Here is a 25,294-nt window from a genome sequence, read left to right as displayed (position 1 = left end):
GAGTTTAGCCATTCAGTTTCCCAGTTTTTCAGATGTAGGCTTGCTCCAAGGCATTATTGGAAACCCAGCTGCTCTTTTTAAGGGTGGGACAGAGGGAGCCATTGATGTTGGTGGTAGTGGCGGCAGCACCAAGGGAGGGAGGGCATCAATGGCAAATGTAAGGGGACCTTTAGCTGCCAGGACCCACCCAAGCCTGATGCCACACTCACACACACACATCTTTGATACAGCTTTTGAGGCTGTCAAGGCCTTTAATGAAGCTTAGATATGCTAGACTTCCTATTTTCTTAACAGTATATTGGCTTGAGATCCCATATTTCTTACTAGAAATTGCATACAACTCCTGCTATTTTTCTGTGTGCGACACATAGTATTATATATTACCCTTGAGCAAGTTCTTCAGTGGAATTATCCTCACCGCCTCCAAGAATGAGAAACCGAACCCACATAGCTACATCATAAAGACAGGATGCCTTCCTTGCGTAGTGATATATGTTTGCAATGTCAGCAGATGCATATTACTACATTACTGTAAATCCAGGGTGGGGAAGCTGGTGGTCCTCCAGATGTGGCTGGGCTGCAGCTGCCATCATCTCTGTCCATTGGTCATAATGGCTGGAGTTGATGGGAATTAGAAGTTCAAGCAACATCTGGAGGACCATAGGTTATCCAGCCCTGCTGAAGATGTGCACACATCTACATTCCCCCCCTCGTTTACCTTCCTTTTTGTCTTATTTCTGAAACCAGGAGCTAGATCGTATTATCAATCAGATGGTTCATGTAGCAGAATACCTTGAGTGGGACTCCACAGAACTGAGGCCGGTGAGTTTCATTCATATACAAGTCTCTGCTGAGCATGGTCAGAATTAAGTCATGAAGGCTCTCTTTGCTGCACCCTTGAAGACCTACTATATATCCTACCAATGGAATAACTTTTGTTTGGTGGGTTGAGGGAGGATCTGTTGATTCTAATTAAATTTTGTTGTCTTCTACAGATCTTGAAAGAGATGATGGAAGAAATAGACTATGATCATGATGGAACTGTGACACTGGAAGAGTGGATTCGGGGTGGCATGACCACTATTCCTTTGCTGGTTCTGCTGGGCATGGAAACTGTGAGTAGCTGGCCTAACTTCAGAGAAGATGAGCCAAAAGATGTTCAGTAAAGGTAAAGGAACCCCTGACCATTAGGTCCAGTCGTGGCCAACTCTAAGGTTGCGGCACTCATCTCGCTTTATTGGCTGAGGGAGCCGGTGTATATCTACTGGGTCATGTGGCCAGCATGACTAAGCCGCTTCTGGCGAACCAGAGCAGTGCACGGAAACGCCGTTTACCTTCCCACCAGAGTGGTACTTATTTATCTACTTGCACTTTGACGTGCTTTCGAACTGCTAGGTTGGCAGGAGCAGGGACCGAGCAACGGGAGCTCACCCCGTCGCAGGGATTCGAACCGCCGACCTTCTGATTGGCAAGTTCTAGGCTCTGTGGTTTAACCCACAGTGCCACCCACATCCCTATAAAAGATGTTCAACTGAGTAGTAAAAAAAAAGTAGCTAGTCAAGATTTTTCTCCTCTTTCAATGAGGGTTTAAATATGTGATACACCCGGTTTCTTTCTACTTGTATATTTGGTTCAATAATCTTATGGCACTTCAAAATGTGAGTAGTTTCAACAAATGCTTGTATTTAAAGCAGTTATGGGGAACCTCCAGATGTTCAGAGAATCATAGAATTGTAGAGTTGGAAAGGACCAAGGGTTATCTATGCAATGCAGGAATCTCAACTAAAGCATCCATGACAGATGGCCGTCCAACTTCTGCTTTAAAACCTTCAAGGAAGGAGAGTCTTCAACCTTCCTAGGGAGTCTGTTCCACTGTTGAACAGCTTTTACCCCATCAGTAAGCTCTTCCTGATGTTTAGTTGGAAACTGAATCAGTTTGTTCAAGTCCTACCCTCTGAAGCAGCCCAAAACAAGCTTGCTCCATCTTCCACGTTGTTGGACTCCAGCTTCCATCAGCCCCATCACCAATGTTGTAATCCAACAACATCTCAGGAATCATTGGTTCCCCACTCCCAGTTTAAAACATTGATGTGTATAAGGGAGGAGGCACCACCACTCAGTGGTGTAGCACCCACATTTCATGAAGAAGGCTCCTGGTCCAGTCAAAAGGATCTCTGGCAGCAAGTGCTGAGAAAGAGGCTTGCTTAGAACCATGGAGAGGGGCTGCCAGTCAGGGAAAATAAGAGGTGACTTATAATAGGGTTACCAGATGTCCCTGGTTCCCAGGAATAGTCCCCAGATTTGCACATCTGTCACCAGACAAATTCCGTCCCCGGAATGTCCCCAGATTTGCAAATCTGTCCCCGGGAAACATGGCAGCGGCAGCCTCCACAGCCTGGAGCCAACCTGGTAGAGCAGCTGGCTCTGGCTGGCTTCAGGAGCTGCTCACTGCCATGGCCCCCACCATTTTTCCTGTGCCACAGCAGTGAGCAGCTCCTGAAGCCAGCCAGAGCCAACTGCACTGCCAGGCTGGCCCCTCCTGGGCAACGGCCAGCCACCCATGACTCCCGAGCCTCCCCTGATCTGTCAAAATGGGGGGAAGGGGGCAGGAGATCGGGAAAGGTTCGGGAGTCACGGGCGGGGCGGGCAGCCATTGCCCAGTTTTTAAGAAACTGTGCATTTATGTTTCACAGGGTGCGAAAGAAGGGCTTTGCACTTTTATACAATATGCATGTGCGCTTGGGCCCAGGGTCTTTTGCCTCACCATCCCCACTACTGACTCCCTGTTGCTACTCAGTTTAAAAATAAAAAAAAAGGTGTCCCTGGATTCATTGAAAAAAATCTGGTAACCATGTTATAATGTTATAAATGCGTTGTAAATATGTGACACCAGGAGGCGCTGTACAGCAGTCAATGGAAAATTGCTTTGAGAGCTATATAACTGTTTCTTTCTTAGCATTTTTAAAGATCAGTGTAGATCCAGCCTTAGTGTTCATGTGTTCATAAAGGGAGAGTGTTGGGTGACTATCGCCCTCAGCTTTTTGGTGGGATAAAAAAGATGGGAAAGATATTTACCGTATTTCTCACTCTATAAGGCGCACTTTTCCCCTCCTAAAAAGTAAGGGGAAATGTGTGTGCATCTTATGGAGCGAATGCAGGCTGCACAGCGATCCCTCTTGCTGTTCTGGCTTCTGGGATTCAGAATATTTTTTTTCTTGTTTTCCTCCTCCAAAAACTAGGTGTGCCTTACGGTCTGGTGCGTCTTATAGAGCGAAAAATACGGTAAATCTCTTGTGTTGTCAAGGTCAAAAAACATAGGTCCTAATAGCTTACAGGCGCAGTTCTCAAGGAGCATCTTTTCCACAAGCCCTTTTGAGATAAACAGAACTTTAAAAAGAGCACAGAATAAAGTCAATGATAGCAAAGGAAAAGAAGAAAGGTTTTTGTTTTTTAATACAGCTACTTTCAAATGTTAAACCACACGAGGGCAGCAGAATGTCAAAAGTCAGCTTCTCAAATAACATCTGTTTTATACAAGGAAAATTAATGAACTGCTGCAGGCATTCAATAAATTTGTTAACAGAATTAACAGAATTATAACAAGATTTATAACAAATATTAAAAAGGAGGTAAATGTAGCTTACTTTAATAAAGATAGAAGTTAGATGTAATCAAGTAGTTTTGGGTTGTGAACCTCTTTTTGTTTTGTTTAATTTCATATTCTGCCACTTCAAAGCCTGACCCACCCCCCGATCATTCAGAAACATAGATAACCAATTTCAGATCCTGAAGGAAGCGCTGCCTGGAACACCCAACCTCAGGAAGTTCTTACTCTGCCTCAACTCTCTAATCCTGCAACCTGAGAATCTCAATGACCTATCCTACCTGGCCACATGGATCTCTTAAGTCCTTGAGTCTAGGAACTTCTGGAACTAGTTGACCATTCACAGTCTCTCATTCATTTGTCTCCTGGACCATGACATCAGTGGATTTCATCCAGTTTTAACATTTCCTGGCTGGCTCCCATCAGCCCCAATTAGTAGGCATTGCTTTGCCTGTCCTTACAGAGTACTGCCCATCATATGCCTTTCTATAGCGAATGGTTTGGTTGAAATGCATTTTTAAAAAGAAGAAGAAGAATCTGCAGATTGTACAATGGACCCTTGATGGCCATTCTCATGAAGCTCTTGTGATGTATATTTGGTATTTGTGTGACAGTTTCTCAATTTGGGGGTAGAGATCCCTGTGCCATGACAAGAACTAGATGTTTATAAAGACATTTCACAATGGGAGGAAGTTTGAGTGTCGCTCACTCTGTAAGGGGGCTACTAAAGCCAGATATTTATTCTGATTTTTTTAAGCTGCTAAGCAGAGCAGTATTTTGCAAGTATTGATGTGGCATACGTAGGCGTGTGTGACTTAGGGAAAAAGCACTTGGACGAATCCATTTTCACACATTCTTCTTATGTGCACAAAGGAATAGCTTTTATGAGTAGGAGGTGAGAGAGTTATTTGGTTTGGTGCTTAGAAGCTTCCACTCATGTTCTTAGGTGCCAAATGGAGGTACCAGTTACTACCACCACCAATCAGAAGAGAGTATTTGAGGTTACCTAACATTCATGCCTGTAATAAAGGACGCCTAGGTGCCTTTGTTCTGTTTGCATTCATGCTGTCATATTTGACTCACCGTACTCTCCATGGACACAGGTGGCACTGTGGGTTAAACCACAGAGACTAGGGCTTGCCGATCAGAAGGTCGGTGGTTCGAATCCCCGCAATGGGGTGAGCTCCCGTTGCTCGGTCCCTGCTCCTGACAACCCAGCAGTTCGAAAGCATTCCAGTGCAAGTAGATAAATAGGTACCACTCCGGCGGGAAGGTAAACGGCATTTCCGTGCGCTGCTCTGGTTCACCAGAAGTGGCTTAGTCATGCTGGCCATATGACCCGGAAGCTGTTCGCCGGCTCCCTCGGCCAATAAAGCGAGATGAGTGCAACAACCCCAGAGTTGTCCGCAACTGGACCTAATTGTCAGGGGTCCCTTTCCCTTTACCTTTACTCTCCATCAAACCTTTCTTCTTGATATCTCTTCAATGTCCCTTGGAAACTGGTGAAACTTGCCTGGCTAGAAAACATGGTGGAGCAAAAACAAAAAAAACCTAATTTGTGTGTTACAGTGATCATAGTATAGAAATAATTTTGATAGATACTGCCTTCAAGCTGCAGAAAATCTAGCACCTTTACAGACTTTCTGTTTCCTTTTTAAATGGTTATACCACATTAAACAAATAGTATAGATAATGAATGATACACCATAAAATCTTTCTCTTGTATGTTAATATACTTTCTATAATTTGTTTCTCTGGAATTCATAGTTGCTTGGAAATAGTAGGCTTACAATGGTGTAAGCAGTGCAAATTTAAAAAAAATGTGTAATCCTCTAATTTGGCATGATAGTCCACAGTCATTGACAGCGCAAAGCTATACATGTCTATTCAGAAGTCAGTCCCATTTAGTTCAGTGGGATTTATTCCCAGGTAACGGCATCTATTTATTTAGGGCACTTGTATACCACTTAATAATTAGCATTTCTTAGTGATTGCAGTCTAAATAACATCACTTCTATGTCATGGCAGCTTATTTTATTATTATTAAGGGCTTATTTTATTATTATTAAGGGCTTTATGAAGATCTGTCTACATCGTAACTAAGTTATTCTTTTACATTTTCTAACCATCATCCTCAAAAATGTTAGTATGCTATGGAGGCTGTAAATGGACCAGTTCAGGCAATCAGTTTGTAGGTAGCTTACATCGTATTTCTGGTCATCCTGAGTTGAAAAGGTTATCCTGCAAAAGGTGCTGCAAGAGACGCCATCTCTCCTCTGTATCTTCCACTCCATCTCAGTGGGCTTTTTCCCCTCCCTGTAGAATGTAAAGGATGATGGACAGCATGCGTGGAGGCTGAAGCACTTCAAGAAGCCTGCCTACTGCAACTTTTGTCGCACTATGCTGCTGGGCGTCAGGAAGCAAGGCCTGTGCTGCTCCTGTAAGTGCCCAGATAGGCTGCTTGTACAATGCTCATGTGAGATTCACCCTTGTTTGTTGATCTGCGTGCGAATGAAGTGGAGCCAACAATGCCAGAATCCCCAAGACAGATGAGGAGAAAGATTTCCTGGTTTATTTTGTTCCTTTTTAATTTTGACACACAGCAAGCAGGGATTCCATATTGACTTCTAGTGGGTTCCTTATTCTGGGAATGTTTGGGGATCTTTCTAGATGCGCAACTCCCAAATGTGGTGGAATGGATGAACCATAAGCCAGGCCTCACCTCTACTTGTTGAATAAAATTCGTACCCTTTCCTAGGATCCAAAGGGATCTAGGCAGTGGCAACAAAGTCTGTGTGCTCCAATATCCTCCCAGTCCTACAGCTGCTACTATGCACTGCAAATGGTCATCAACATTCTGTGGGGAACCTCAGGCACAAGAAGGGGGCAATTGTGGGCCTCTATGTCATTCGATCTGGCCCTCAGAAGTCTCCCTGGGCCACACTCATCACTGCTTTGCACTCCAAATACTTTTGCCTGGCTGGAATGAGACCTTGATCTCTGATAATGCCTTTCGGTTGTCTGGATGGATGGTGGAGCAGTCTATTCCACCTGTCTGTTCACAGAGTCCAATAATCCACATGAAACGTTGTTACAGTTCTACAGAATCCTTTCACAGAGTCTAAGACAAGGATTTCCGGAATATTGGCCTTGTTTCGCCATCCTAGGCTTCATCAGTAAAATGAAGTAAAATGTGTGAGATTACAATATTGTATCTATTTGCATTACCTAGAGCCTGTACTACTGATGAACAGACAGGTGGAATAGACACTTATACATATATGGACCTTATGAATGAACTGACTAGAAAATGAACTGATCCACTGGGTCTTCTGCTTTTTTGTTGAACTTTATGAGACTTCCGTTGAAATTTACAATTTGATACAATGAATAGTATACCTTGTTTATTCAAAAGTCCAGCCGGTTACGTCTTGTGTGTTTAATGAAATAGCTAGAAACTGCTTGCCTTGAATATAGGGTGAACTTAGACCTTCTCTCTTTTTCTTTTTCTCTACAGTTTGTAAATACACAGTCCATGAAAGATGCGTGTCCAAAGAGATTGCCCCCTGCATCAGCACTTACGTGAAATCAAAGAGAAATACAACTGTGAGTAAGGCATTCATGAATGCCTAGTGCATGTGTTCACTTATTGATGACCTTCCATCTAAGGCAGGCTGTCTGCAATGCAGATCATGCTGTCCAGACAGTCATAAGAGCCCTGCTATTGTGCCAAGAAGGACCTGTATTTTATAGGCTACCATCAAATTGCCATACTGCTGGAATAGTTCATAAGTATCAAACTGAAAAGGAGGAATCTGCCTTCTGGGCAACTGTTGCAGATATAGCTACCTCTCCAGAGGAGGTTAGGCAAGCAAATGCTCAACAGCAAAACATTGAGACCCATTTCTGGCAGCAGAGTCCTACATTCTTAGAGCTCAGCAGCTCCAGGTTCCCCAAACTCTGAATGAATGCATCTGCCCCCAGTATGGTCATCAGCCTTGTCATTTGATGTATAAGGAAATTGTGCTGGAACTCTAGCTGGGTTTGTAGTCGGAGAGAGAGCAGCACATCAAAAAACATTGGCCAGAGTTGCAGCTGGTACCAGAAGCTGTACTAAAACATAGCTGAGAGGTCAAGACAAAGCAGAAACAGAGGCTGCAAGACTGGAAAAGAACTCAGAGAAGCAATGGAGAAAGTCAATGATTTTTGGATTGTGCATGCCCATGTGAGCAGTTCATTGTGGTATTATGGCTAAAATATCCATCTAATGTTCTATACCAATGTCATTTAAGATTGTGAGTAGCCTGCCTTATAATACAGTGAGTTTAGCCGAAGGCTCATGAGACGCCACGATAGTTGGATCACAGACTCCCCCCCCCCCAAAAAAACACTTTCCCATTCCTTTCTTTATCCCACGCTTCAAAAGCATATCCTGAAACATTTGAAGGAAGAATGATTCTGACGCTCATTCAGGAGCATTTCTTCTCCTTTGTTGCCTCATATTTAGTGCCTGAATTTCTTTTCCAGCATGGATCACCTTGTCTCATGCATTTCTAGGTCATGCAGCACACATGGATTGAGGGGAACTCCCCAGCCAAATGTGACCGTTGTCATAAAAGCATCAAGAGCTACCAGGGCATTACCGGACTACATTGTGTATGGTGCCAAATCACAGTGAGTACGTGAAGCAAGTGTGGTGGTGGTTTTTTTTAAAGAACGCTAAGCTGTTCAAGGCAAGTCACCTCCTGCATCAGCAGGCCATGTTTCTTCTATATTGGCAATAATCACGGCATGCCTGTGAATAAATAAGAAATCTGTTCCTCGGTTTTTCTCCTGATGGTGAAAACGGTCACGACACTGAATATTGTTGAGAAGCCATGGAGTGTGACTGAGCTTTGTTACTTGCTTGATTTGGTACGATGAGCCTGGGATCATCTGTCACATATAGAAGTCATTCCACTATCTATAAGTTGGTTTATTCCACTCACCCTGACATATTTCCCCAGTTCAGGATAGGTTACATTTGATCTTGGAGTTCCCAAATCAGCAGTCCCCCATCCACAGGGACCACATATGAAGCTAGTTTTTATATTCATTCATCTTTTACCATAACGTTACCATAATTGAGCCAGTGAATCCTAGGATGGCCCAATTCTTCTTCTTTTCTCCCCCCCCCCAAATTTGCATTCCCACTATATATGATAATAGTCCCCTCTTGTCTTCTGACATTTCCAACATGTAATGTAACATTAGCCAGGTAACATTTATTTATGTTGTTTATCAATGCCAGTTAGAGAAACCACCTTGCCATTACTTGTAACAGCCTTCCTTTTTATGGATATATTTAAAGAGAATCTTTGTGCTGTGTTTTCTCCTCTTGCAGCTTCACAACAAATGTGCCTCTCATGTGAAGCCTGAGTGTGATGGTGGGCAGCTCAAAGACCACATCTTATTGCCTTCGCACATCTGCCCAGTTGTTCTGGTAAATGAGTCTGCTTGACACCTATGAAATGGGCTTAATGATTGGCATTTTCTGTCTCCCATATGAAGGCCGCTAGATGATGCTCTCTCAAAAACTTAAGATTTTCAACCCATCCAAACTGATTTTGTTAACTTAAAACCAATGTACTTTCCCACAGAGCTGCTAGAGAATGCCTCTTATGTCCATTACTAGAAAGCTGGTGTGTCCCTAAGAAGGCTGAATGACAAACTGCTTGCAATCTGGGCATTTCGTATCGAGCCACTGCTACTGCTACCATACTTTCCCACTACTCCATAAACTATATGCAGCTATCAGTTTACTAATAGTGAATTGAGGCTTGCTAGAAGAGGAAAATCACTCCAATTGTTTCAAGTAAATAATCATTAGCATACAGCCTTAGGCTTTGTTGCAGCTGAGAAAGTAGCTGAAAATAAAAACTCAAAGGAAGAGTGTTGTGCCATATGATGTAGTCTATGCACAAGCATTTTCTCTTGTTAGAGCAGGCAGGGATAATGAGCAAAATTAAGCGATCTAGCTGGATCCTGAGCACCACATAGACTATTTTGGCAAGTGGGTAGTGCTGTCCGCCTGTCAATCACCTTATGTCAGGATGACATCAGATGACCCAAAGGAACATTTTTTTTCTCTTCAGGTGCTGCTCAAGTCTTGGCTGCAGAGGAAGGTCCTTTGCATTCAAAGGAAGAATCGGAAGCCAAATCTTCTTCATTTTAGCTCCAGCTTCATTTTAGCTACAAGTTTCCTGCACTTGACGTCCTATATGATGTCAAGCGTTGGAAAGGTGGGCATGGTCTGCCCACAGTGGCCTAGTGGGCCAACCTCCAAGGCCTGTCAGGCCTGATTAGGCTGTAGGTTGCCTATCCCTGTGTTGGAGCCATTTTGTGATTACTTGGAATAGGCACAGTTACTCCAAGGTGTGCAAGATTGTAAGATTGGACAGGCTCAAAAATGACAATTGCTGAGAGATTTCCACACTTTTTGTAGTATCCTTCTCAGGTTTTGCATATAATCTACCTCTTATTTTGTGGTTTGTAGTTTTGCATATGCTTTTAAAAGATCATTCTATCTTTGAAGGTCCCAGGGTGGGTTGCAACAATTAAAAGCACAATATCTAAAACACACCTCTGTGGAAAGAGTGCTCCACAACTTCCACAAATTAAGAAGTTTCCTCTTTCCTAATGAGGAAACTGTGGTGGTACAAACATTGTACTTTCAAATGCTATGTCTACTTTTTCCTGTGTCCAGAACTATGAGAAATGAGGAAATAGTGAAAGCTGGTAATTGAGTCCCAATGAAGAAAATGTATATGTGAGGTCAAAAATCATGAAAATGCCAGTGATCTGGATTGCACATTACATATGGAGAACAGTAGCAGTTTTTTGAATTAAAAACCATTCTGTGAATAAAGTTTAAAAACAGGAAATCAAGGACATTATCTATCTCTCTATCATCAGATTTATGTCCCACTCCAGAATCTATAAACTTGTAAATCCATGGGGGAAGAAACCATTGGAACTGGGAGAGAAATTAAAACATACCTTATTACTTGCTAGTGGAAATGCAGCCACCCAAAATGCATAACAGAAGACCCAAAGTTAATGTATAATATATTAAATGCTGGCTGTCAAACAGTGCCATGATGATAAGCATTCAGTAATACATTTCATAAAGTGCTAAACAGTAGTGGACAGATTGCTTGGGCAAAGGCACTTACCCAACCTCCCAGAAAGCAGGTCATTGCTTCTTACTGGGGGGAGGGGAGTGAGGTGGCAGCAAAGTCAGCGCAGTGCAAACGCAGCAGCTGAGCCAATGCGTTGCTCCTGCCAGTGCATTGACACCACACTGCCTTCCCCACTGCCTCACCTTTCCCCCTCTCCCTCCTGGTAAGCAGCCGAGCGAGGCGTTCAGGTAAGCACCTCCGCCCCACCATGCCATCCAATACTGGTGCAAACAATCTTTCTTAATTTTGTGATCCTGCAGTGAATCATATTGAATCAACCGCTTCAACGGTGGCTTGAAATGATGGACACGATGATGGTTCCAAAGTTCAATATTTGACTTGCTCCCTGATCAGGGCTTGACATGAATCTCACAGTTCCACCATCTCCACATTTGCTTCGAAAAGGGGTTCATGGACATTTTAAAATATGGCAAACACCATACTTGGACACCTTAAAACAGGGAATGGATTCAGAAGATTTATAAGAGTCCGCTCAGTTTTGTTTTTTAACCCGATGTGGAATTCACTGAGCTGGCTGAGCTGGCATATGGCTGTAATAATTTGGAACCCCATCATGGCCCAGGGTTTCCCTTTTGCTACTGCTAAGGAAAAACAGAGCTGGGAATTAGATCCTAGTGAAGGAAGCCCTTGGAGATACTAAAGAAGAAAATTTTGGCAATTTTATTATGTGGTGCTCTTTTCTGGATTTTTCTCATATTTACTTATTCCTCTGTTACTATTGCTATTCAGAATAATCTATGAGGTTTTGTGATGCTTTTAGTGTTGTAAGGCTGCTTTGAGATCCAATTTTGGCCGAAAACTGCAGTATAAATATGATTAAGCATAGAATAGTATAAATATTTTGGATTCATTCACTTTTCAGGTATCTAAGCATCATGAAAGCTGCATCAGTGTTTAAAAATCCACGTGAAAAAGCTTAATATGTATATAAAAAGCTTTTCTTAATATGTGTATGGGCCTCTCAGAAAGCTTTTCAGCTGTGCAGATTGTGGAATTTTGAAGTTAATATAAATCTTGGAACAACATCAGCCTGGGAAGCAAGTCAAGTATTGAACTTTGGAGCCATCGTTGTGTACACAACTTTCTAAACTACTTTTGGAATGACTGATTCAGGCCTTCAGTGCCATTCACTGTGTGCTCACTATATTCAGATACGGTTTGCACTTCATACAATGTATTATTGATGGTTTATCTGCGTGTTTGTATTCTGTGTTGCTTGACAGACAGTATTTTAATACAAAAGTTTAATACGTTATTAACTTAACTCTTGGAGCTTTCGTGGTCTTTCTGTTGTATTTCAGTTCAGTCAGGAGGAAGTCATCCTTCCCACTTTGTTTATGTTGTCAGTGCTTCCTTGTTATTTGCTGGCCTTCATCCATGCTTCAAAGTCCTTTATGCATTTTCCCTATTCCAAAGGATAGACAATCCCACCCAAGAAGATCAGACAGTGAATCGCCATCCAGCACATCCCCAGATGATACAACCCTGGCCTTCAGATACAACACCACCACGGTGGATGGGCATGGACTACAGGTAGACAGTTCACAGCTGCTGCGGCTGCTGCTGCTGCTATCGTATCTATTTATTTGACTTCTATCCTGCTCAACATGTATGGTTCTTCCCATCCCTGCTGTATCTCAGCACCAGCCTGGTGAGATAGTTTAGACTGGAAAGTGGTGACTGCCCTAAGGTCATGCCCAAAGAGCTTCATGACTGAGTGGAGATTTGAACCTGCCCTTGTCCAGCACTCTCACTAGTACATCACACTTGCTCTCTCACTTTTCTCTTACACTTGTGAATGAGTGTGTGTGTACCTGCAAAATTATATTTTGTGCACCATGCCTAAATTGCAGGCTAGTTGTGGAGGAAGGCATACCAGGGAGAAGATGTCATTCTGCACTGATCTCCTAGTCCATGGGTAGGAAAACTAAGGCCCGGGGGCCGGATCTGGCCCAATCGCCTTCTAAATCTGGCCTGCAGACGATCCGGGAATCAGCATGTTTTTACATGAGTAGAATGTGTGTTTTTATTTAAAATGCATCTCTGGGTTCTTTGTGGGGCACAGGAATTCATTCATTTCCCCCCCAAAAAATATAGTCCGGCCCTCCACAAGGTGTGAGGGACAGTTGACCGGCCCCCTGCTGAAAAAGTTTGCTGACCCCTGTCCTAGTCTCCCCATGAAGCTAGTTCTGGAATATCCTTAGATAGTCGCCCTGTTGAATTTTGCATGGTTAATAGATTAACCCTTGGATCCATCCTTCTGCAGCTCTCCCCACAGAACCCAAGCTTGCTGAAGCTCTGCTAACCTAATATTGTCTCAATAGCAATGCCTGCCTTGTCCTTTAAAGAGTTCAGTCTCTAGGTGTATATCAGGAAGCGCACAAGAGGATATTTGCGGAGCATAAGGCAAACATTATTGAGTCAAAGGATGTATATATTAAACAGAGCCGAGCTCCTGAGGCTGTGGCTCGTGTGCTTAGAAGGCCATAGACAGAATAGGTGTGGATAAGAATAAGTGCACAGATTGGTGGTTCCCAGCTTTCTCCAGATTCTGCTGATCCAACATGTTGCCAGTTGCATGCCTTACTTCCTCTGTGGCAGTGCCGTATGACTCATTCCCCCCCCCCCATTTTGCATGAATGATGTTTTGTATGCTGTATAAGGAGGCTCTTTGTTTGCTTTGTAATTTGCTTTCTAGATCACCCCTAAGCCTGGAACGCATCCACTGTTGGTGTTTGTGAACCCCAAGAGTGGAGGAAGACAAGGAGAAAGGTATGTTTCCCTTCCTCCTATTGGAAAATTGTACCCTCTGCAGCATAGAGGTTTTTGGTACAGTAAATACACATTTGGATCCAATGGATCCAAACTACAAGAAAGAAGATTCCACCTAAACATTAGGAAGAACTTCCTGACAGTAAGAGCTGTTCGACAGTGGAATTTGCTGCCAAGGAGTGTGGTGGAGTCTCCTTCTTTGGAGGTCTTTAAGCAGAGGCTTGACAACCATATGTCAGGAGTGCTCTGATGGTGTTTCCTGCTTGGCAGGGGGTTGGACTCAATGGCCCTTGTGGTCTCTTCCAACTCTATGATTCTATGATTTGGTAATCATTATAAGTAATACAAACACCTTCCCTTAAGGAAGTAATAGCAGAGAGATTGCATTTTCCCTGCAATCGGACGGCAATATTGTGCTGCTTGGGAAATACCCCAGATAGCACTGCTCAATGTGGTTGCAAGGCTGTCACTGATACCTGTTATCTGGTGCCTGGGACATCACCAAGTCTTTGGCTTGGTAAGGACAGCTGTAATTTAAAAGTATTTATGAAGCAAACATTTCAGGGAGGGGGCTTAGAAATAGGAGAAAAGATTTCCATATGGAAATGGTTTTATTTGTCTGCTTGATGATTGCTTGTAAATCTGAAAATTTAAATAAATTTATAATAAAGAAAAAGGAGAAAAGATGGGTCCACAGTGCAGTAAACATCAATCCAAAAGCATCCTCCATTTTCTGAATATGAAGGTGGCAACTTTTGCTACACTTATGGAGCTGCCCTGAGCAGGCTGTGGTGTGGGTACAGAGTAGCTGATGCTAAGAAAACGTAATCATCTGCCTTGGATAGGGATAGGGGAGAAATTGGAATCCATTCACATTTAAAGGCAAACTTCCCTAATTCTCACTTTCCAAAACAATGCACAAACTGATACACAGGCATCCTTCAAAAAATGTGCACTTCTTCAAATCTTGTAATGCAATTCTCTGGCCAAGTAATGAGTACAAAAATGTGGTAAAAGTGTGCATTATAATAGGGGGAAATTGATTTGCAAAAATGTTTATTTTGGGGCACAATTGCTTGCAAACATTTAATATTAGAAATTTGCACTAAAATTCTGATGAATTTTCATGAGGACTTTTTTTAAACAGAAAAATGAAAACTAGTGTGGAAATGTGGAGAACTTAAGACTGGAAAAATGAGAAATTGAAACATAGTGAAACTGACAGATTTCCCTCCTCCTAGCCTTTACTCTCCTTTTTAGGGGCCATCACTTTTTGTTTTTCTTACTTACTTTCAGGGTTCATCGGAAATTCCATTATCTACTCAACCCCAGACAAGTTTACAACCTGGATCGAGGAGGACCCACTCCTGGGTATTGAAATCCATTGATCAACCTGCATCCATTTTGCTATCCTTACTATTCCCTCTTAGTTGTGCTGCCCATTCTCACTCCCCATTTGCTTTTTGCTCACCTTCCCTCTCCAGTTTCCCTTTCCACCTCCCTGCTCGCTGAAGCTTCTTAACATACCTTAGCTTGAGGAACTCAGCCTGCTGCCAATTCTTTAGAATTATGCGTGGAGCTCGTGCTGGAGTTTATGATATTTGCCATGTCTGTCTTAAGGCAATAAACCTTTGGGCTCTGGGACTCTACATACTCCTGATGGAATACCTGTGGATATTACCCCTGAATACAAATTATACAATCCTGAAAAAGTTATTTGTGGCTAAGGCCCATCGCACTGCTGTCAATTGGATGTTGTTGCAGCAACCAGCTGCTGGATCTTGTCCAAAGTTTGCATGGATTTTACAACAGCAGCAACAACAATTCCCCTTCACGCAGATCTTTCTTACAAATGTCATGTATTCTTTTATGGGTGTTCTTCTTGAATGTGTGCTGTGCAGGTTGACTCTTCACTGGTTTTCCTTGTTTTGTTGCTTTGCAAACTTGAGAATGAGCAAGAATTGCATGATTTTGGACTTTGGAGAGCAGCAGGGCTGCTGTGCCTTTTTTCACATTTGCTTTTGTGTGAATTTAAAAAGCAGTTTAGATGTGGTATTCTTTCCCACTTATGGCAAGCAAGCTATTCTAAAGAACTTCCCTATCTTTTCCTTTTCCTTCTGCTTTCTCTTAGTTTAAACTTTTTCCGTGATGCTCCAGACTTCCGTATTCTGGCTTGTGGAGGAGATGGGACCGTTGGATGGATCCTGGACTGCATAGGTAAATTGGGATCCAGGGATGCTGCATGGATCAAAGTACATTAGATTTGTTGGATAACTGATACGCCTGGGGTCACTACTGTGTAAGAGAGGGGGACCCTAGTAGGTCAGTAGCAGAGCACTTGCTTCCCCAGGCTCAGCCCCTGGCATCTGCAGGTAGGGCTGGGAAAGGCTACCTGCCTGAAACCCTGGACTTCCGCCAGGTGTGGACTGTGCTGAGCCAGATGTACCAATGGTCCGACTCTGACTCCAATATAAGACAGCTTCCTGTGTTCCTTTGAGGGACTGAAACTAGAGTTCTTCCGCTGGCCAGCATGAGGCAACCACCTCAGCTAGCAGATGCTGGGTGGCAGGGAGGGACAGAGCTTTGTTGCACACAGCCTACTCCGCTGCCCCCTAACCTAGCCTGCTGCTAGAGGACAGCGTCCCATTGCTAGGATTGGTGCAAGAGTCAAGTTCCAGTCCAGTCAGATGGAGCAGGAAGAACATCTTGGCCTCAGGCAGCAAAATGTATTGGGCTGGCCCCATCTACATACACAGACTCAAGCATGCTCGCCTCTGTCCCATACAAGGATTATGAGGGTTTTGGCTCTCTGATGAGGATTCCAGATTGCCCCATGCTTCAGACTACAAAATGTCTTGGACCAGTCCTGTCTCCATGCACACACCTCATCCACCAAGAAGACTCAAATGCATGGACTTTTTAAACTTTTTTTAAAAAATACACACAAGTATCTGAGTGACCTTGGTGGTTAATTTGTCTTACGTCGATCCTCACTGTGTTTAGAACTGGATGGCCACATGAACCTCTGCCCCATATAATGTTTATGAACAGAAATGGAGCAGTCTGTAGCGCTGAAGATTCCAGCCAGGCCACAATGATCTTCTCCTCCTTCCTCTGCCAGAAATAGTAGCCAGATGCGCTCTCCCCCGCTACCGCCTCCCCAATTTGCATCTCCGTTAATATTGTCATTATTATTCAGCATCTAATATTGAATGAAATGTTGTGCAAATTGGAACAAAAGACCAAGCCTCTGCAAATGGCTTACAACCTGACAAAGAAATACACACAGGTGATAAGAACTGAGAGGAGAAATGCCCTTGGTATCCTCTGATAACAATGGGCCTTACTCCCAAGTGAGTGTGCACAGGTTTGCAGACATATCATTTCTGTCCTCCCCACAACAGAGCGCCCTTTCACTCCTTCAGTGGAGTTCCCTTCTTTTGGCAGCATCAGGCCAAGGATTTCCCTCCCTTGAAAGAAAGATGGGTGTTGGCAACGAATGAGAAAGCGGGGGCAGCTGAAAGCATGTCTCTCATGCAGCCTGGAGACAGGGAGAGTTCTGTACTGTTGAAGTGCGCACAAGGAAAAGTTTGTAGCTGGGAAGACTCTGTGGCAAGGAGCCCAAGGAGGTGGACCTGCAGCAGGAGAGGGCTGAATTTCATATTAATAATAAGAAGAAGAGTTTATTATTTATACCCCACCCATCTGGCTGAGTTTCTCCAGCCACTCTGGGTGGCTCCCAATCGAGTGTTAAAAACAATACAGCATTAAATATTAAAAACTTCCCTAAACAGGGCTGCCTTCAGATGTCTTTTAAAAATAGGATAGCTGCTTATTTCCTTGATATCTGATGGGAGGGCGTTCCACAGGGCAGGCGCCACTACCGAGAACACCCTCTGTCTGGTTCCCTGTAACCTCACTTCTCGCAATGAGGGAACCAGCAGAAGGCCCTCAGCACTGGATCTCAGTGTCCGGGCTGAATGATGGGGGTGGAGACGCTCCTTCAGGTATACCTGACGGAGGCCATTTAGGGCTTTAAAGGTCAGCACCGACAGTTTGAATTGTGCTTGGAAACGTACTAAGAGCCAATGCAGATCTCTCAGGACCATATATTGATTCATATATTGATTGGCATTAACCAGCCACATCTTTGACTGCAGGCTGCATTATAAAGAAGCTTTCCTGCCTCCCTTTTCTGAAAGTTGCACACATAGATTGGGTTGCAGGGTTGGTCTGCTGAAGTTCTGAACTGAGATCCAGCAGCTCAAGGAACTAGGGGTGGGGGTGGGTGGAAAATCAGTTTGGTTTGCCTTTTTTAGGCAAACCTACTTTATTCACACTTGCTGAACCAATAAGCTAACTGAAATGAGGTTATCCTTTGAAATTCGCACTTTTCCAGATTTTTTGATGCAGTTCCCCAGCCAGACGTGTGCTCAGAAAGGTGCATGTTTGCGAAAGCAACATATAAAACTACAATATATTAGGTCAAATTGCTTTCAAACACCAACACACCATGTATAGCCAGGGGATACAGCTGTAGTTCGTTCTGCCCCTGGGAAATCCTGTCCTCATTAGTTCTGCTATGGCAGGTGATGTAGAAAAAGGAAAGTTGACTCCAGCACTCTGTTGGCTTCTAATGTCTGTTTTTCTTTTTGCAGATAAGATAAACATAGCAAAACACCCTCCTGTGGCTATCCTGCCCCTGGGAACAGGCAATGACCTTGCCCGCTGCCTACGATGGGGCGGAGGTAAGTATTTTGAGTCAGCCTAACACTGTAGGGTCATTCATCACGACCTCACACCATGACTTGCCACTGATCCCTCCTGACAGCAGTCCCATGTGCTGTTGAAACCTGTCAGCTGCTTCTAATCCCACTTGTCATTGTCCAGGCTTTGCACCATTGGAGACTGTCCATCACTGACAGCTCTTCAAAGTATACATTAAAAAAGAAATCTTACCACACCCACCATGCAACTTGGAATCTTACCCAACCCACAGCCTTATCTACTAGACAGAGCACAGTTCCCCATTCCCCATTGATGTTGCTGGGCCCAAATCATTGCCAGGATTGTTTCTCCTTCTCTGCTTCTGATCACTTGGCCTTCTTTTATGGCTTTGCATCGCGCCAAGGCATCCAATACCAGACTCTCTGTAACACAACTGTTTGCCCCATTAGTGCTTGGCCTATTCCACCGCTGACATTCTGTTCCTTACCATATGCCATCCCTTTTTCCACTCTCAAGGTTATGAAGGTGGCAACTTAATGAAGGTCCTGAAGGACATTGAACACAGTGCAGAGGTAATGCTGGACCGATGGCAAATTGATGTCATCCCTATTGACAAAGAGGAGAATGGGGACCCTGTCCCTTACAGTATCATCAACAACTACTTCTCTATAGGAGTGGTAAGCACTGTCTGTACAGCTCTCGTTCCCATGATCTCCCTCCCTATTTCCCCTGTAGTATCAGAAGCCCTAGATAACTTTGTGTGTCAGACTGGAGATGGACAATAGGCTTTGGAGGTGATACAATGGCAGCATCGTTGTCCATGGTGTACATACTATTCTGTCCCATTGTCACCTAGGGACAAATGGCTTCCACGTGTTTTAGAAGTCCCCCACATTCCCACAAAACCTGCTAACTAAAGCAACAGCAGTGAGATATATGCATACCATAAGCAACACCTTCAGCCAACTCACAGCTATAAATTGGAGTGCAGTTTTCTTGTCTTATGGGCATGCTGTAAAAAGCTCATATTTGAGACTGAAAATTATGTTTTGTACTTGAGAATGGAGATTGTGGGGACTGTGATGACTCTTAAATCTCAATAAGAATTTATTGCAAACTTGTGATCTAAGAAGACTCATTTCTGCATCAATAATAATTATTATTAGTTAACACAGTCTTCTTTATGAGAAGAGAAAAAGCAATTAGTCTTTATCCTGAAGTCTGTGATGCAAGAATATGGGTAGTTGACCTACAGGAGTGTCATGGGACTTAGCCAGTTTGGTCAGCTGATCTTTCAAAGGCTCACATGACCCAGTCTTGTGGGTAGTGTGGTCAGGAACAGAGCTGGATAAAGGAAGGCTGAATTCCTGTGTGAAAATAGGATTCAGCTACAGGGAACTGTGAATCCTGACTTGTGAATCCTGAAATGTAATTGGGTTCCCATTCTGAGGCTCTTGACTTCAGAGCTGCCTAGGAAGATCAGCTTGTGCAAAACAATGGCTCCTTGTCCTATGCTGATCTTCCCTTTCCCATCACTTACTTGATGGAATGGGAAGCAAAAAATGTGCCTTTTGGAAGCATCAGCTATCTGCAAGGTGAGTCCTGTGTGTAGGTGATGGTTTCAAAAGGCAGCTTTTTCTCCCCTCCTGATCACATGATGGGGAGAGAAAAGGGTTCCTTGTGGAAGGATCACCTGCACAGCAGAAGTCCCTTGAACCCCATCCATCAGTTGATGTCACAAGTAACATCAGGTGATTGACAGTTGGGTGGGATTTTGAGAAAATGGAATCGTGGTCAAAATTGGACTCCTTGGTGGGCCAAGATTGGTCTGTGAGCCTGACTAGCTTATTTAACCACTGTTCTTTCCCTGGGATCTCTCTTTGTTTCTTGAATCTTGTGTACAATATTCTTGCAGCTGTTGTTGCATATAGGAATAAGTTACTGGCTTTTTTTGGTAACTCATTCCCAAACATGCCAAGAAGGAATGCTTCCGGTTTCTTGGGAAATGTGAATTAAAAATAAAATAAAATAGCTTGTTATACACCATTTCCCAAAATTCCGTTGCATTTCCATCATAGGTGAATACAAGTACCCTCAGCCTCTAGACATTCCCAACAGAGTTTTGAATCTTTTTCATACATTTTGGCCAGTTTGACCAGTGTCAAATACCATCTGCGTTGCAGTATTTGCACATTTTCTCTTACTTGGTAACATGCCGAAAAGTTCATTGTTTGGTTCCATAATTTTTCCCACTCATCAATTTCAATATTATGCCTGATATCAATGGCCCACTTAACCATTGCTTCCTTTATAAGTTGGTCCTCACTAATTACATTAGCATGAGCATATCTGCACTATTGAATTTGATTTCTTGCTATAACATTAGCAGCCTTTTCCTTTCTGTACCTGGAATTTAACTACCTGAATTTCTATTCTGCCCAGTTAAGAATTCTGTGTTAATTTAATGGATTGCATGCTCCTTCCCTGATTGAAGTTGATCCAATAAAAGATATCACTTTACCTGTGTTGTAGGGTTGCTAAGAAGCTCCCCACAACAGCTGACTCGTTTTAGCATTCTGACATGGTGGGAGAAACAGCTGATTATTAAAAAAAAAAGCACTGAAGCATTTGTTTAAAAACAGTCTCATGTTATATTGAGGTTCCATTTATAAGTGATTGATTGATTGTCATAAATGTGTTACAGACATAGCCAGTATGTCTTTAAAATGGCTATAACTGAAGTGCTGACCTTTTAGATTACATAGCCCATGCTTAATATTGCATTAAATAATTTTAAATTGTCTTAACACTTTGCAGATCTTTAAGGAAAGTTACTTTTGTGTAACTTGTGGCATGATTTCCATAGATCCATTGTGCATTATAATCAGTTGCAGGGTGCTAGCAGGTCAATGAAAGTAAATTGGAGGGCTTTGGTGCTATGAAACCTCATTGCTGACAAGGTGCCTTTAAATACTACCACTGAGGATGACAAGCCATTTCACCTCTGAGTCCAAGCTGCCACATGCTGCTTCCCATCTTTGCCCCCTTTATTTTTGGGCTGTGAGAAATGTGGGCCAGCAGCTATATCACTAACAGGAAGTTTTGGATTACAAATAGATCAGGCCATGGGCTTGCAAAGTCCCTGAGACTAGTGACACCTCTGCACCCCATCGCTGAGATGTGGATGATGAACAGCCTGCTAATCCCTGGATGGAGTAAAGCACATTCCTTGGGCTATCTGAACCCAGAGAGACTGCAAGAGGGGCCCTTGTGTTACTATTTGTGACCTCTGTTTATGTATGTGTGCATTATGTGGCCATTCAAAAACTACTTGAGGTTTATGTCTGCTCAAATACAGCAGACAACCATGATAGATAAGTGGGATAACAAGTTTTCCGCTAACTAAAGAAGGCTCAAGCTAGGTCATTCCATAGAGGCCTGTTTTGATGCATTATTTGTTGATTTATTATGCTGATCAGGGCTTTAAAAGATCTTTAAAAGATCTTTAAAAGATCATCAGATCTTTTAAAAATGGTTATGTTAATATTCTAAGGGTACAAAGGAGATTACAGTGAATAATATGCCTAGACAAAATGGATTCTTGTCCTTTCAAAAGCTGTCGTTCTAAGGGTCTGCTACAATTCTTTGCCTACATCTTAAAAACTCAAGCTGGGGTTGCTTCCATACAGTCAATATTTTGCAGGGGAGATTCAAGTACATACTGGAAATTTACTTTTGTGCAATTAAAGTGTATCAAAGCACTCCCTGACCCTGATGCAACAAAGCCACTATTTTTATTTTTATTTTTTTAAGGGATTCTATGACTTTTTGCAGTTAGGACAGTGACAGGGAAAATACACTAAAAAGTGTAGAATGAATGAATGAATGATGCATAAACACCACTCAAACAAAGTAGAATGATTGCTCATTGTCACATAAGCTCCAAGCAAACAATTAAGAAGAAATTCTCAATAAAGACTAGTCACAAGTCTTGTGCAAGCAAATCAGAATGCATGTCCAATAAACAGGTCCTCTGAAGCAGCTCTCCGAAGCATGGGAAAAGTGGCAAGAGTACACAAGGATTCATAATGTTGAATTAACCAGATGTCCCTTTACCTTTACTTTTTAACTGTCACGAATAACTAGGAGGTGCTTTGGGAAGCCCTAGAAGCTCTGCATGACCTCTGAGTGCTCTGAAATAGAGAAATGTTGTATTTCCCATAGTGTTCCTGTTTTATAACTTTAAAATATACATGGGGAAAAGTAATTTTAAAATCAGTTACAGTGGTACCTCGAGTTACAAATGCCTCAGGTTACAAACGCTTCAGGTTACAAACTTTGCTAACCTGCAAGAGTTACCTCAAGTTGAGAACTTTGGCCCAGGATGAGAACGGAAATCGTGTGCTGACGGCAAAGCAGCAGCAAGAGGCCCCATTAGTGAAAGCACGCCTCTAGTTAAGAACAGTTTCAGGTTAAGAATGGACCTCTGGAACAAATCAAGTTCGTAACTAGAGGTACCACTGTATAAGGTCTGTTGCCCACAAAAACTGAAAGCACAATTTATGGGTGAAAAGTGCTAATTGTGCAGTTTTGTGGGACACCTGAATCAGAACTCTGATGAGACTGTCTTCAGTATTTGGAAGGCCTCATTGACTAATCCCCCCCCCCCATCTCTCTTTATAGGATGCATCCATTGCACACAGATTCCACATGATGAGGGAAAAACATCCGGAAAAGTTTAATAGCAGGTAAATATCTTTCCCCTTCTCCACTGTCATTGTAGTGCTGAAGAAGGAAGCGTTCAGTAACTTTACAATGGAATAATGCCATTTGTTTACATTGGATGATCTTCAACTATGGTTTACTTAAGAGTAGGCCCTCTGAAATTAATGGATCTAACTTAGTGGGTCTATTCTGAGTAAGTCTAAGGTGGTATTCAGCTATTGTGTATTGCTTGGAATTTTCCTGAGTTGGGGAGAGGATGGGTGGTACTTCTGCTCTGGGTTTGTCTGAGTTGGTGTTATGGTGTAATGGGATGCAACACATCTTGGTAGGAAGCCACCACCTGGCTCTGGGTTCTGTTCACCTGCTGGGTGGCTAAAGAACCTGGCACACCGGCCAAACATTTCCCCAGGAATATCTGTATGACAGTATCTGACCCCTGTAAGCCTAGGGTAGCCATCCTACTTAGGGACACCTCCATGATTTTAACAGCTGAATGGGAGGAAGGAATCAACAGGTGATGCTTTGCCCAGCATGGAAATAGCAATTTCTGTGGGGTGCAGCTGTCAAAGACAACCCACACATAAGCTGAAGTTTGCCCACATTGTTCTCTCACCAATTTCTGTAACAGGCAAGGATGAAGTGCAGCCAGTAAAGGCTTCCACATATGCATAAAGCAAGGGATACTGATGGTTCCTTTATGTTGCTTCACATCTTGTAGGAGGCATGGCTTTTCCTATGCTTCTCATTTGGTACTTAAATATGGGAGACCAACATGTACTCATTATATATATTTGATTTTTAAATATATATACATACATGCGTGTCACAGTACAATGAAACCATGAGCAAACCTTTTACCAGTGCAAAACCACATGTTGATTAATATTTGGTAGGGTAACTGGGTGTCTAGTTCCTGAGGTGGGATCCAGCCCATGAGCCACCAGTTGGCCTTCACTGGTGTCGAGTATGATGGCTAAGGGATGGTCCTCATAGAAGCAGAGTTGGAAGGGATCCTGATGATCATCTAGTCCAACCCCTGCACCAGATAAATCATTCCTCTTTCTTTGTTTGTAAGTAAGTGAGGTATCAGTCAAAAGGTATTTTAGCAAGGCAAAGGTAAATAATCTACTTCACTCATCTCTGTAAAACAAACATGTATTAGCATTTCTGTCTCTCCACTCCCTCAAGAACAGAGCCATTCACTGATAAGGAATGTTCAAATAATGGCCATCCAGGACAATGCAAATATTATTTGAGGATTCATATATAAATCTGTATTACCTGGCCATCTCTGTTTGAGCCCTTCTCTTTATCTTTAACTCAACTGTAACTTGGTGGTTTGCTTTTTGTTTTTTGTTTTTACCTGAAACTGTAACTGAAGCAACTCATTTCCCTCTGTACAGCAGTTAATTACGTCAGCCTCATGGCATGCAGTCCTGAGGCAATGTGGCCTATACCATTGTAGGATTTGCAACTATTACTATTTGCAGGTCTTTATACTTTAATTTCTGCATAGAAAGCTGCTAGAGCTTGGCTGTAAACCCAGTGCTATTCATTCACACTTCATAATTACATAGAAATTCCAGGGCCAGCAGGAACAGGCTATCAAGGCAAGGCACAACATCAGGTTAGAACTAGCTCACATTTCACTTGCAGTTCAGAAAAAAATGGTCCGGGCTTGCAGTTCACAAAAACGGGAGACTTGTCACTAATGGCCTGTGCAGGAGACATTCAGAGAATTACTCCTAGCATTCTTGTGTTCATAAATTCCTTAGAACTTTAACACTCCTCCAACCACACTCCAAGCTTAAAGTGAAAATCTCTCTTATCCTCTAAAATGTACCCCAGGGATAAAATCGCTAATATGGAATGAGAAACCTAGGAATGACGTAATGCTTTAATGTATCCCCTTTTCTTCTAACAGTTCACACAACTGCTCTGCCCCCCTTCACTGATGTTTAGCTCAGCTGTATATGTTCAGATGGTAGCCAGGTTGAATCATTTGGTACCTGCGCAAACATCAGGTTGGTGCATGTGCTCAGAAACCTTCCTGATGAGCTGAGCAATGCCATGATTTGCTTGTCACAAATTACTGTACGTGGTGCTGTCCAAACTAGAGAAAGAAGCAGCTGCCTATATGTGGAGTGATTGCATGAACGCACACTTAGATGATGAAGGAATAAATAGGGAAATTGTAAAGCTATCTCACACATAATAACATAAA

At 42.8% G+C, this 25,294-nt stretch overlaps 1 protein-coding gene across 6 annotated transcripts in view; it reads left to right on the top strand.

Moving 5' to 3' along the window:
* Positions 1–25,294, top strand: part of DGKG (diacylglycerol kinase gamma) — a 165,760-nt gene that overhangs the window by 106,054 nt on the left and 34,412 nt on the right. For all 6 annotated transcript variants that reach the window (XM_053389812.1, XM_053389815.1, XM_053389814.1 and 3 more), the window contains 13 exons: positions 748–822; positions 996–1,115; positions 5,927–6,044; positions 7,122–7,210; positions 8,162–8,278; positions 8,988–9,086; positions 12,262–12,378; positions 13,544–13,617; positions 14,914–14,988; positions 15,749–15,834; positions 18,276–18,365; positions 18,862–19,022; positions 23,029–23,093. In XM_053389812.1, the coding sequence (XP_053245787.1) occupies positions 748–822; positions 996–1,115; positions 5,927–6,044; positions 7,122–7,210; positions 8,162–8,278; positions 8,988–9,086; positions 12,262–12,378; positions 13,544–13,617; positions 14,914–14,988; positions 15,749–15,834; positions 18,276–18,365; positions 18,862–19,022; positions 23,029–23,093 (1,286 nt within the window). The remainder of the gene's footprint in view (positions 1–747; positions 823–995; positions 1,116–5,926; positions 6,045–7,121; positions 7,211–8,161; positions 8,279–8,987; positions 9,087–12,261; positions 12,379–13,543; positions 13,618–14,913; positions 14,989–15,748; positions 15,835–18,275; positions 18,366–18,861; positions 19,023–23,028; positions 23,094–25,294) is intronic.

This window comes from Podarcis raffonei, chromosome 5 (genome assembly GCF_027172205.1).
Source record: "Podarcis raffonei isolate rPodRaf1 chromosome 5, rPodRaf1.pri, whole genome shotgun sequence".
NCBI lineage: Eukaryota > Metazoa > Chordata > Lepidosauria > Squamata > Lacertidae > Podarcis > Podarcis raffonei.
Note: the sequence above shows the minus strand (reverse complement) of the source record. Positions and strands in the feature narration are given on the sequence as shown.